Source organism: Dermacentor albipictus, chromosome 2 (assembly GCF_038994185.2).
Source record: "Dermacentor albipictus isolate Rhodes 1998 colony chromosome 2, USDA_Dalb.pri_finalv2, whole genome shotgun sequence".
NCBI lineage: Eukaryota > Metazoa > Arthropoda > Arachnida > Ixodida > Ixodidae > Dermacentor > Dermacentor albipictus.
In genome coordinates, this window is record NC_091822.1 from 54,958,897 (window position 1) to 54,971,257 (window position 12,361).

Here is a 12,361-nt window from a genome sequence, read left to right on the forward strand (position 1 = left end):
ATGGCTGCGACGTCCAGGTAGAAACAAATATATCTATGTCTATGGAATGTTAGGGGCCGCCGCTCTGTTCAACAACCTGCTGAATATTGAAAAGTGTGACAGTGACTGACGGAAAGGAGTTTTAAAGAGGGGAGTGGGGTGATACGTATGAGGAGGGGGTGGGAGGATGCACATAAAGAATGTCAAGAATGGAGGTGGCGAAAAATTATGCAGATCCCACGTACTGTGGAAATCGATGTAAGCGAAGCTTTCTGTGCTGTTTGCTTTGATTGACGATAATTAGTAGTGATGTCAACGGTGAATGTTTGTGCCTCAAGCGGCCAGTCGCATGGCAATTTTGCTTGCATTTGTCGGCTTCTTTTAGGCTTGGAAAAACACTTTTATGTCGCGTGCATTGAGCAGCAGTAAGCTGTATCGGGGTTTTTCATGTCGATCTACAATTTTCTCATTGACACTTTTAACCTAAATATAAAAGTTGAGAATTTGATTAAGGCTAATTATCTAATTACGTAGAATGAAAAAAAAAATAATTTGAGCATCTCCAAGCGATGGGAAACATTACCTTGGTTCTGTCCAGCTACGTAGCATTCGCATATTTTTAAGCTCTGGCTAAAGTTAGCCGGGAAAACCTTTATATACACAAGGATAAGAAGCACAACTTCGTGGTTATTTTTAGCTTAGTTTATTTATGTAATAGTTTCACTCGGTAGACAAACCTTTTTCGAGGAACACAGAATTATTCGTAAGTCGGAAGAATTCCCTGTATCCCTTGAAAAGGGTTGGTCCACTGAGGTCAGATTATTTTTTTGCATTCAGCCTAATTACATAATTAGCCTTAATTATCTTTGGTTTATTTACCCAACAGTTTTGGGTAAACAAACCAAAGATAACCTCGAAGTTGTAAATATGCTTGGCCCATTCAAAAATCCAATCACCACACACACACACACACACACACACGCACGTACGGTGTCCCAAATATCATGCACAGAGATTTAAAAATATGCAAATGCCATGTAGCTGGACAGGAACAAGGTAATAACCTTTGCCATCGCTTAAAGATAATCAGATTATTTTTTTTGCATTCTGCCTAATTACATAATTAGCCTTAATTATTTAGCAACTTCTCAAATATTATTATAATTAGATTAATGGTGTCAATGAGAAAATTGTTGAGAAGTATGAAAAACTCCCACCACAGCTTTCTGTTGCTCAATATGTGCTGCATAAAAGGGTTTTTTTCAAGAGTGAAAGAAGCCTGCGAATACATGCAAAATTGCCAGACGACTGGCCGCTTGAGGCACTTTGCGTATACAGTTGAAACCCGCAATAACAAAATCACCGGGGAAAGCAAAAAATTTCGCCTTTGCAGGAATTTCGTAAGCAGTAAAAACAGGGAAGAGAATTGGCTTGCAAGAAAAAAAAAAATTATTGTCAAAAGTCAGTCAGCTTACTTTGCCGAGCCTTGCCTTGCAGCAATTTTACTGCGCTCGATTCACACTGCAAGAAGTGGTCCATTGCCATGTCGTTATCGTGCTCACTGAAAAACGAACGAATAACATCGATGGCATCCAACACATCCCGCGGGTTCACTGTCTTCTCATGATTAGGTATGTGGTGGTCGTCGGCACCTTCACAAACGCTACTTATGATGACCTCATTGGTCATCTCTTCATGCATGACAACACCTTCATTCACACGAACAATTTCTTCAATGCTGAGGCCATCTGGAACACGTCTGTCATGGCAGAAAGTTCAACCCATGAGTGGGCCAGCGATGGCGGCACTGCTTCGCCAGCACTGTCATCGAGTGCGCCTTCAGGCAAATCTTCTTGCGATGCCACTGGATCAGCGCATGATGCTTGCTGAGTGGCAATGAAGCCGGCATGTTTAAAACAATTAGCTATCACGGCTGGCGACATCGCAACCCATACGGCGGCCACCATCTCAAGCGCCATGAACATGTCCACTACGATGGGACACTTCAACTGGACGTTCAGCAGCAGACGCTGAATCAGCCTCTCCCTGCACTTGATGCTATGAATGATGCGTTGATCAAGCGGCTGCAGCACGGAAGTACAGTTCGGTGGAAAAAAAAAATAAGTGTACGTTTCAAAGCTCTACGTTGTCAACATTATGGGCACTGCAATTGTCCTAAAAAAAGCCAGACTGACCTGCCTGCCTTCCGCATGTCCGTACCGAAGGCCTCGAGCCAGCTGTCAAATATGGCCTGTATCATCCATGCTTTCAGGTTCGCGGTGTTTTGTACAGGCAGCCGACGATTTCCCTTGAAGCAGCAGGGCTTGCTTCTGCCGAATACAAGCAGTGGCCGTTTATAGTGCACAACAAAATAGTTACACGCTGCTTGCTGTGTTTCCCCCTGTGGCATTTCTGGCCTTTTAAGTCAAGGGTCTTCGATGGCAGCATCTCGTAGAATAAGGCCGTCTCATCTGTGTTATAAACGTCCGAGGGCTTGAACTGGTCCAATACTTCTTTATTGGTCAGCAGCCACGACGAGGTGTTAAAGGGTCAACGGCAGCTGCCTCCCCAGAAATAACTTTGGCCACTCTGTCGCGGCGGGCCTTGAAGCTGCTCGACCAGCCAGGGCTAGCCTTAAAATCAGCATGCCCGAGAGTGCACGCAAAGTCCAGCGTCTTCTGCTGAAGCACTCTGGCAGACAACGGCATTTTGTTGGCACGCTGTCTACAAAACCTTGCGAACACCGTTTTGTCTACGTCTGGAAATGCCGCAGTGCTCACCATTTTGTTCTTTGCACTCGCATCATTTCTGAGCGCGCCGAGAATGGAGGCCTTGTTTTTCAGAATCGTAGATATCGAACAGCATGCAATTCCAAATTCGTCGGCAATATCCATTTTCTTCCTGCCCTTTTTGTCTTGGGCAATAATTGGAGCCTTATCCTGCAGTGTCATAAATTTCCGATTTTTGGCTGGAGGCGGCACCTTAGCAGGCTGGCAAAGCAAATGGTCCAATTGGCACACAGACACACATTTGACGCACTCTAGCACCGATGACACTAAGCACACAACCATGCGTGACGGTGCACAAAGCCCACTGATAAAGCGTCATCCCTGTCGCCTGTCACGAGGCTCTTTCTTAATTGTAAACAATAATGGCGGCAGCCACGCAACTGTGCTGTGGCAGTAGTTCATGCAATTTAAGTGCACAACGAATGCATTTGAGCAGTTTCTGGACACAATTAGTGTTTGCGGACTACTTGCGGATTATTTACGGACTGTTGTTTCAGAAGATTTAGTTAATGAGGGATTGCTGCAGAAAAATATTTCGTTGTCGCGAGATAGGATAGCATTGACTCCCGTGGGCGTTTGCCAGGGATCCGAAAATATTTCGTTGCGGCGAGAATTTTGTTGCCTCGGGATTTCATTACTGCGGGTCTCGACTGTATTTGCAGTAGTGGCCAGAGGAGACCCCTACCCACAAGAAATAAATTTCTATCTGCACCACTGGCCATAAGTGGCTCAAGCCAGGATGTAAACTTTTGTAGACTTGTTTCAGTGGTTCCCTAACCCTTCACAACCAGAATTTTATTTTCGAATTTAAGAATTTATACTTGATGCAACTGAATAAGAAAACAAACAAAATACTAAGAATTAAATTCCCAAAGCAGTTTTTCATGGTATCCAAGTGCTTTCTGTCACAAATTCATTATGCTGTGGCGAGCTTATGAAGCCTCAAACTTCTAAATTTCCATCACAAGTTTGAGAAGAATTGGCACAAACTATTCAGAGACGATTTTCATACCATGCCTAAGACATTTTATTTGCCTTAGGATTTTATGATGCAGCTGATATGGCTAATCTCAGCACGTGGGAGCACATGGACTTGTTCTGGACTTCATAGAGAACAGGTTAAACGCAGCATTAAGCTTGCATGCAACTTTCTGAAGAGCAGAAAAGAATAATTGTTGTTTTTGCACTGATGTATGTACGTGATTGTGATTGTGTGATGTATATAACAGAAAAAAATTATTGCACTTGTGGCTGTTGTCTAGGTGACATAGCCTCTTCAGGCACGTTACGTGCCTTTTCCTATGCCTCCCAAGACAATTTGCATAAGTTGGCTTGAATAAAGAATGAATGAATGAATGAATGAATGAATGAATGAATGAATGAATGAATGAATGAATGAATGAATGAATGAATTGTGTAGTTACAGTGGCCGTTACACAGATTTGTCAGGGTGGTTCTTCCTTTCTTTTTCTTCTGAAACACGATTCCTGAAGAAATAGCTAAAGGTGCATTTAAGACAAGCATTTCATCAATTCAAACTGGCAAGTTTAAACTGGTAAGGAATTTTTTCAGAGGGATATTTTTATACATTTAGCACAAAAAGACCTATGTCACGGAAGTTTGCAGCACTTCCAGCGTCATGCTAAGCGGTGTTTTCTTCATGTTGGAACAAGCAATGCACATTAGGGCGTGCAGTTCATATTCATCATTGCACTGTCTCTTGTTGCTCATATGCATTCTTAAATACATGAGGGAGGTGTAAAAAAGTTATTTAGAGTTTCTCAAGTGGTAGTGCAAGAGACAGGACAGACAGAATAAAACGAACATTTCCTGTCTCTTGTGCTATCATTTGGTTCCACTTCATCGTGTTACCAACCAGCCCAAGTTAACATTCCATAGTTTTTCTTCGCATTGACAGCCAAGTTCAGTGTATCTCTACTTTTCATAAGCAACAAGCCTTGTGTGGTCAAAGCCAGGTCAGCTAGACAAAGCCAGATCAAGCATGACCAAGCCATGCCACTGTTTTATTGCTTTGGTAGTTGGTTTACACTGCAGCCATTATGGCTCAATTTCTGAGCCCCACGCTCTAGAAACGCCTGGAACAAAAGTAAGTTTCGCCCATTTGGCTTTAACACGTTGATTATTGTTGGCTGAAACTGGACACTGTAGTGACCATCATGGCCGAAGGTGATTGACATCATTACAGCGGGAAAGTTAACTTTTAAAAAACACCTCCTTGAATTTTGGCCTTTGACATCCGTGAAATAGTAGAATTTTCCTTGAATTTGGAGTCGGATATTCTGTACGAACCCCACTGTTCCCAATCGCAGCCGCTCGTACATCTGGTCCACCCTGGGCTTTACGTGCGTCACGTTTGCCACGGGTGCCCTGTCCTGGTGGGCAGCCAGCTACATGACGCATGCCCTCATGCTCTACAGTCCGGATGGCAAGGCTGATGAAGGAAGGTGCGTGTGCATGTTTTGTCTCTTTGTCTGTGATGGAAGCCTGTTCTCAAAAAAAAAAAAAGAGTCCATCCAGATAACCGTCTTTCTTTTCAAGATATAGAGTCTGTTGGAGGGCTGGGGGAAGGTGCAGCTTCAAGTGGTGTATTTAACTAATTGAGCTGATTAGGTGGTTGAAACTAACTGCTTGCCAAGCAGATATCTGGAAAAGCACATGTATGCTACTTCTCATGACTGATGTAAGCTGCACTCTTCCTTTCATTTTCTTTTGGCAATGGTAAAGAAAACAGTCTCCAGTCACTCTTTTCCTTAATTAATTATGTCAAGCATTAATGAAGCCACAGCTTCTCGATAGCTGTAGAGATTGCCACATGGTCTTGTGACGAACACCGAATTGCTCTTGGGAAGTTCTGACAGCTGCAGTGCTACCTATTAAATTCCTTGACAGTGCTGGTGGTCTCATAAAATGCAGTTTTCTTTGGCTGCTAGTTGTGCTACTACACGAAAACAGCGCAGGTGCCGCATTGCGTTTTCCTAAAGCAGATGCCATTCACTGCACCCATTGCCTTGGGGCATGTGACGGTACTTGCACCCGTGGAATGAAATAGAATTTTCCGTCTTTGCATGCCTTTGATTGTTAAATTGTTCTTGGTCCACTGCACACCATTCCGATTGTTCCATTGCTGGCACATGTCTTTGAGCAGTTTGGAATGTGAAACGTACTGGATGGCACAAATTAACACCTCTAGGTGGGCTCTTCCAGCAGTGTGTCGTCTGAGGAAAGTGAGGGTGAATAAGCGAGCAGCATGGCTTGGATAAAGAAATATATTATCGAAGTACGGATGTTTTCGTGACACATATCATATGCCGATAAAACTTTTGTTTCTCCTTCTGCGCACCTAAGATTACTCGTTGTATCAAGTTTGAGTCGGTATTAAGGTTTTTATAGTCTGCATGCCGTTTTGTCATATGCAGCCTCTTATGGCAGTTGACCACTTTGCCATCATGCTCTCTTGTGTGGTACCAACCAAATAGGTGGTCAGTGCCTGTGCAGCATTGCTGAGCAGTTGTAAGCGTGCCTGCGCCATCTGTGCTGGTCTCGTGCAGAGTGAACCGCATCTTTGGCATCATCACCACTTTGGCGGGCATAGTGGGTGTGACCACGGGCAGCGCCCTGTCCTCGTACTTCCGCAAGTGGTCGGTGCGGGCCGACGCTCTCATCTGCGGCGTGGGCATGCTCATCAGCGTGCCCTTGCTCTTTGTTGGTGCCATCATGGCACACCGCATGCCTAATGTCACCTGGGTAAGCCACATGCACCTACTATCCTTGACCAATTAAACAAAACCTAAAGCTTATCTATAGACATGCTTTCATTTGTGTAAATATTGGGAGACGGCATGCTGACACAGGCGTCTCCTCTTTTCTTAATCTGGTTGGCCCATAACCATTTTTCAGCAAAATCTTGTGCTCCCGCAGGCGTTCATTAATACATCGGCCAGTTTGGCCGATATACTCTTTTCCACACTTCAGCGGTATGCGGTATACAACCCCTTATTCACACTTTACAAAAGGGTTTGTATGTTTAATAGAACACTCTACTTTCTTAGAGTCGTCAGATCCAATCGGGCGGCACAAAGTAGCAAGTTTTAGGGGTGCAGAAAAAAATGCAGGAATTTTTTATTTCACGCCGACGTGTTTAAGATTATGTGCCACTTTGTGAGAATATGGTATCACCACTGGTTTAGCTTTCTTTTCCAATGTTTGACGTCCTCCACTGCTTCTTTATTTTTCTTTCATCTTTTGATTCCCTTCATATACATCTTCTGTGTTCTTGCACATCACTGCTCCCTCTTTTTCTTCCCCTTCTCCCCATGGCCATGTATTCAGCTGCTTTTGACCTCAATAAACAGTGGCAAGTAGAGCCTTCTCCTGTCTTTGTTATTTCTTAGTGTGCTGTCTCTGTTGGCATTTCGTTTTTTGAAAACAATGAACCAACTAGCTCCACTATTAGTTCTACTGCAATTTTTCAATCTCCTCTAATATAGAACTAATTTGAAAAATGTTTGTGGCAAAACACTTTCTAGGTGGTGCTTTACAACATTCAATGCATAACTGACATTTCCACTGGGGCCTGGTGAGGGGCCCTTTACCCAAGTTGGTAATATGACAACACGCTAAAGATGGATTTAACAATAAGGATACACGCGAATGCAACATTAAACTGCAATAATTGCAACTACGTTAAACTTGTACATGGAGTTAATCAGGAAACGTGTACTGTTGACCACTTACCCAAGCAGAGCGATATTATAACAGGCAGTAGAGTCGAGATACAAAAGCTCTTTTCGATTCTTCTGAAGGCTATTTCTGCAGTGAGACACAAGGTACAGGAAGCTCAGGCCTGTGAAAAGGAAGCATAAAGAATTCTTTTCAGTTTGCATAGCTTGCAAACACCGCAGTTATGCATATCTTTATTCTGTGCTGTTTCTTTTTCTTTTATGAAGTTGACTGGTGTGCTGTGAAATATCTGATAGTACTACACTGGCAATTATTTAGATCACAGCATAGTGTTAACAGAGGTGTCATGAGTTACATTGTGCTGTGGTACAGTTTTACACCCAGAGGTAAGCCTGTGATCAGTTTATAGAACCTTCATGTCTTAAAAGGACTTTCACACCACCAGTGGTTACCCAGAGTTTATTGATCCTAATGAAATTTCTACTCTACACTTCTCCGGGCTCTTTGCATATGTGTGATGCATGTTCAAATGACATGGTTAAGTCTGAAAATGCATGGTACAATTGGGCATCCGATTTAGTGCACACAGTGCCTAAAGTCAGGGGTGGTTCGGCTCCCCCTCCATATTTCAGGGAGGGGCTCGGCCCCCCCTCAACAGGTTAACTTTGACATTGCGGCACCCATTCAACAAGCCCTGGAGGTGATTTTATTACCTCTAATGCCTTGTGCATGGCAAGTGTAATTCTCCAATTTTTCGATTAATGATTTAATCATGATTAATTGGCTGATGTGGTGTGGCATGAGCATGAACAGGAAAGTATGTACTGGGCTAATGCTGCATGTATTTCCCCGAGGTACGGTGCAAGACGGTCACCACCCTTGTTTGACTAAGATTCTTGACACAGCATATTGTTTCATGAGCCACCTGAGCTTGAAACTTCTTCACTGCTGCCGCTGTTCATCATCTCATTGTTTCAACGGCGAGTTTCCACAATCATCGAGTAAGATGCGTTCATGTTTGCCTGTGCACACAACATGGTGCTTGGTAATTTATTTAGTAAGCGAATGTTTACCGGAATTCATATGGCCAATAAAACTGCTGACCTTACTTATAGCTGTTTAGTATTTTACTATTGCAATCAATGCTTCACCTTTCAGGCAAAACTGTATATTTTTTTTCCTTTCTCCTCAAATTAACTTTAAATTTGGTGTATGTGTGTTTCCATTGCATGCCACCTTTGGATTTCTGATTCTTCTTACTGGCTGCCCTGTGCTTACCTCAGGATGTTGGAAAGCTAAGGGATTTGGTATGGATTAATGGTTTTAAAAGTTAACCGTAGAAAACATGGACACAAGATAAAAAAAATGGACAACACACAGATTGCTTCTTAGCAAAGTCGCGATCCAATGGCTTGTGAAATGTTGGACAGTGAGAGCGCTGTGCAGTTAAGTAGCTTCACTGAAAATGTGGTAAGGCATGTCCCTCCTTCTTTTGCAGTCTTTGTAACCGTTAAGTTGGGATAGGGAAGCTGTTGTTTTGCTGCAAGCTGCACAGATCGTGGATGGAGGCAGGAATCGTTCTGCACCAGGAAGCTAGTTTCCAAGCATCCATTCTTAATGTTGTGGTGAAGTGCAACGGAGTTTATCTTAACATTTTTCTAGAAGAGAGAGAGAAATAAACTTTATTTTGAGACCAGGCTTCTTGAGCCCAAAGGTGGGTGGCCTCCTCAGTCCAGGTAGCCATGGCTCGCTGCCGCCGCCCGAGCCCTGTTCACCAACCGCAGCTGGCTGTCAAGGTCTTGCGTCACCAGCAGAGCCTCCCACTGGTCTTTCGATTCTTCCTCCATATCCGCTTCTTCCTGGTTGTTATCGCTTGGTGGCGATGATGACGGTGGTACTTCGCGGTTATTTCTGCACTCCAGCACCATATGGCGCAAGGTGTTCGGCGTGTCCGGCGGGCAGAACTTGCAGTCTCGCCCGTAGATGCCCGGGTACATGGCGTGCAGCAGTGTTCCGTGTGGGTACGTTCCAGCCTGTAGTCTTCTCCAGGTTACCGCTTGGTCCCTACTCATCGTCTTATGCGCGGGCGGGTAGCGACGCCTCTGCTTCCTGTAGTGCGCCAAGATATCCGAGTACTTCTTGGATATGCGTTCTTCATCCTCTTCACAGTCGTCGGTACGCGTTCTCTGCGCGTCGGAGATGGCTCGGCGTGCATGATCTCGAGCCGCGGCGTGCGCCGCCTGGTTCCCCGTGAGAGACTCGTGCCCCGGTGTCCAGAGAATTTGTGCTGCTTCTATCTTGGTGGTGTTCAAGACCTGAAGCGCTGCCTTTCCAATCCTTCCGTTCATATACCTTCGGCATGCTTCTTGTGAGTCCGTCACCACGGTAACCATGGCCTTCTTGCACGTTGCGATGGCCAGGGCTATGCCCACCTCTTCCGCTGTGCTCGCGTCCTTGGCACGTATGGATGTGGCTGTAAGTTGTTCGCCCTTCTCGTCGACCACGCTGATTGCGAATCGGTCGTTGGTACTGTACGCAGCTGCATCTGTATATCTAACGTTTTCTTCTTTGCTGTTGGTGCGTTCGAGTATGCGCTTGAGCGCCTGTGTTCTCGCCTGTCTCCTTTCCTTGTCGTACTCGGGATGCAAGCCTTCCTTTTTCACTTTGAAGTCAAATTATGTCAAAAGTGCTGGCAGTCTTGGGATACCTACTTCATAGAGATGCCGTGAGCACTGGCTGTATTCAAATGTGCAATTGAAGCATGTGCTTTAAAGTAATCAAGTAGTAAAGTAAGCAATAAAATGAAGGCAACATTAAAGATAACTGATAATAATAATGTTATTGATGATTATCATGAAAATAAATGGTCTCTGCCACTAACACTACGAATCGCCAGTGAAGAAATTTCTGTTTTGCCTCAACCATAACGATTAGAGACAGGCATAGCTGAAACACTTGGTACTGTAAAGCATGACAAAGGCTCATGATTGCTGGGGAGGATGCTGCTTCCGAGTGGTGCATCTTCTTTTACATGCGTACCACCACATCCTGATGACTGCGTACCACTTTGTGCAGGTGCTGTTCTTCTTTGGCATGACAGCTATCTGCCTCAACTGGTCTATAGTTGCCGACATTCTTCTGGTGAGTGGTGGCTGCTGGAAGAGTGGCAACCAGCGATGGTTTCCGTACAAGAGATCTCTTGTGCATAAGTTGTGAGCTGTGCCTAAAATAACCCTGTAACGGTTCCTTGAAGGCAATACTATTGCATTAACAAGTGCAAAGGTCCCTCACATCTGATTCCTTCGCTTTTTAAAATGAATATTGGCGGCGAGGAGTTACGGGGTCGCCATCTGTCGGAAGCGCCTCCCTTGCGTAGTATGAGGGATCACGCGGTGCACTCCCCATAGCTTTCGCATACGGCGCTCAATAAAAACACCACGCGGCAGCCCTTCTAGACATTTATGCAAGTACTCTTAAAACGAGGGAAGCTTTTGACTGTCTATATAATAATCTTGGGCAAACTGAATGAACAGAATCGTTTACAGGCGCTATCTCTTTACCAAATACGTACAGTAAACGCCACTGCATGTGCGTGGTCGTCGCGATGGAGTCTCCCGAACCGGCTTCTTGCATGAAAGGTAGGCAAACGCTGAGAGTAAACCATGTTAAATATGTTCTTATATTGGGTTTTCTGTATAACCAAATGGAGCATAACAGAATGAAGCCTCACTGCAGCATCTCAGTACACGTTTTCTGCTACTCACCAAACATTGCAATCCCGGCGCCGTAGCAGAAATCTTCCTCGCCTCTGTGCTTGCTGCATACCCGAGTTGCAGCCTATGGCTGTCTGTCGGTTTCGCGAGCCAAGCTTCACGCAGCTTCTTCTCCTGCGGCTACATGTGAATAAGGCTTACACCGAGCTCCGTTGGGTACGTCTGGCACTGCGGCACTGAGCAGTAGCCTTCCATGCTGCATGCCTCCAAAGGCAGTCACTACCTATTATAGTACTCTCAAATGTTGTCAAGCAGACACCCAAGGCGGTAAAGCCTAACCACTTAAGAACCGCAGTGCAGTTGGGACTTTCAACTTTCGTTTTCAGCTCGCTTCGGCGCCTCCGAAGCAGACGACGCAGCCGCTGTGTCCACGTGATCCCTCATGTCACGTCACGTCGACGGTGGCGCCAGTTTTTCCAGTGGTGGAGCTTGAGGCCAATACAGCCTGCTACTCTTTAGTGGTCAAGGAAGGAGTAGCCAACTGAATTGGGAACAAGATTCGGAGTGTACTCCTACAGTAGTGACGTACTGATTGTGAGATGAAAAAAAAAAAAAGAAAGGCACTCCTGAGAGGAAGGAAACATGGAAAAAGCAGCTGTATGATAATGGCACAACTACAGTGGGCAGTGCATAAGGCCAGGTAGTCACATGATGTCACAGTGCCACTTTCGGAAGTGCTTGGTTGGTACAGTGCACCATGGAAAAATTTAAAATTGCTGGTTTTCCACTTCAGTGCAAATGTACTGTTGATTCAATTTTCTTACATCGCCCAGGTTTTGCCTTGACATGTGATGTTTGCAACTAAAACTTCATTCAGTACACCTTTAAAGGAGGATACACTTCAGGAACTTCATTCGCACACTTTTTAGAGCCTTCAAGAAACTCGTCACCTATGGACACCTGATTTCTTGAAAGAACATTAACTAATAACCAGTCAGTGTCTCTCTCAGTAAAAGGAACTTTATCTTTATGGGAAAAAAAATTGTGTATTTAGTATTCAGATTTCTTTTATATCAAATTACATGCAACATTGAGCTCACTGACACTTTTTTGAGTTCAGTATAAACAGATTTGACTGTAGTCGTGCCCTTCATATACATTGGTAAAACAGTTGTTTGG

General features: G+C 44.5%; 1 protein-coding gene across 3 annotated transcripts in view; it reads left to right on the plus strand.

The window, feature by feature from the left end:
- LOC135901819 (protein spinster homolog 3-like) overlaps positions 1-12,361 on the plus strand; it is a 96,887-nt gene that overhangs the window by 54,945 nt on the left and 29,581 nt on the right. For all 3 annotated transcript variants that reach the window (XR_011512024.1, XM_065431667.1, XM_065431668.1), the window contains exons 6-8: positions 5,099-5,233; positions 6,338-6,533; positions 10,545-10,610. Coding sequence is in view for 2 of the 3 variants with exons in the window: in XM_065431667.1 (XP_065287739.1) it covers positions 5,099-5,233; positions 6,338-6,533; positions 10,545-10,610 (397 nt within the window). In the remaining variant the exon portion in view is untranslated. The remainder of the gene's footprint in view (positions 1-5,098; positions 5,234-6,337; positions 6,534-10,544; positions 10,611-12,361) is intronic.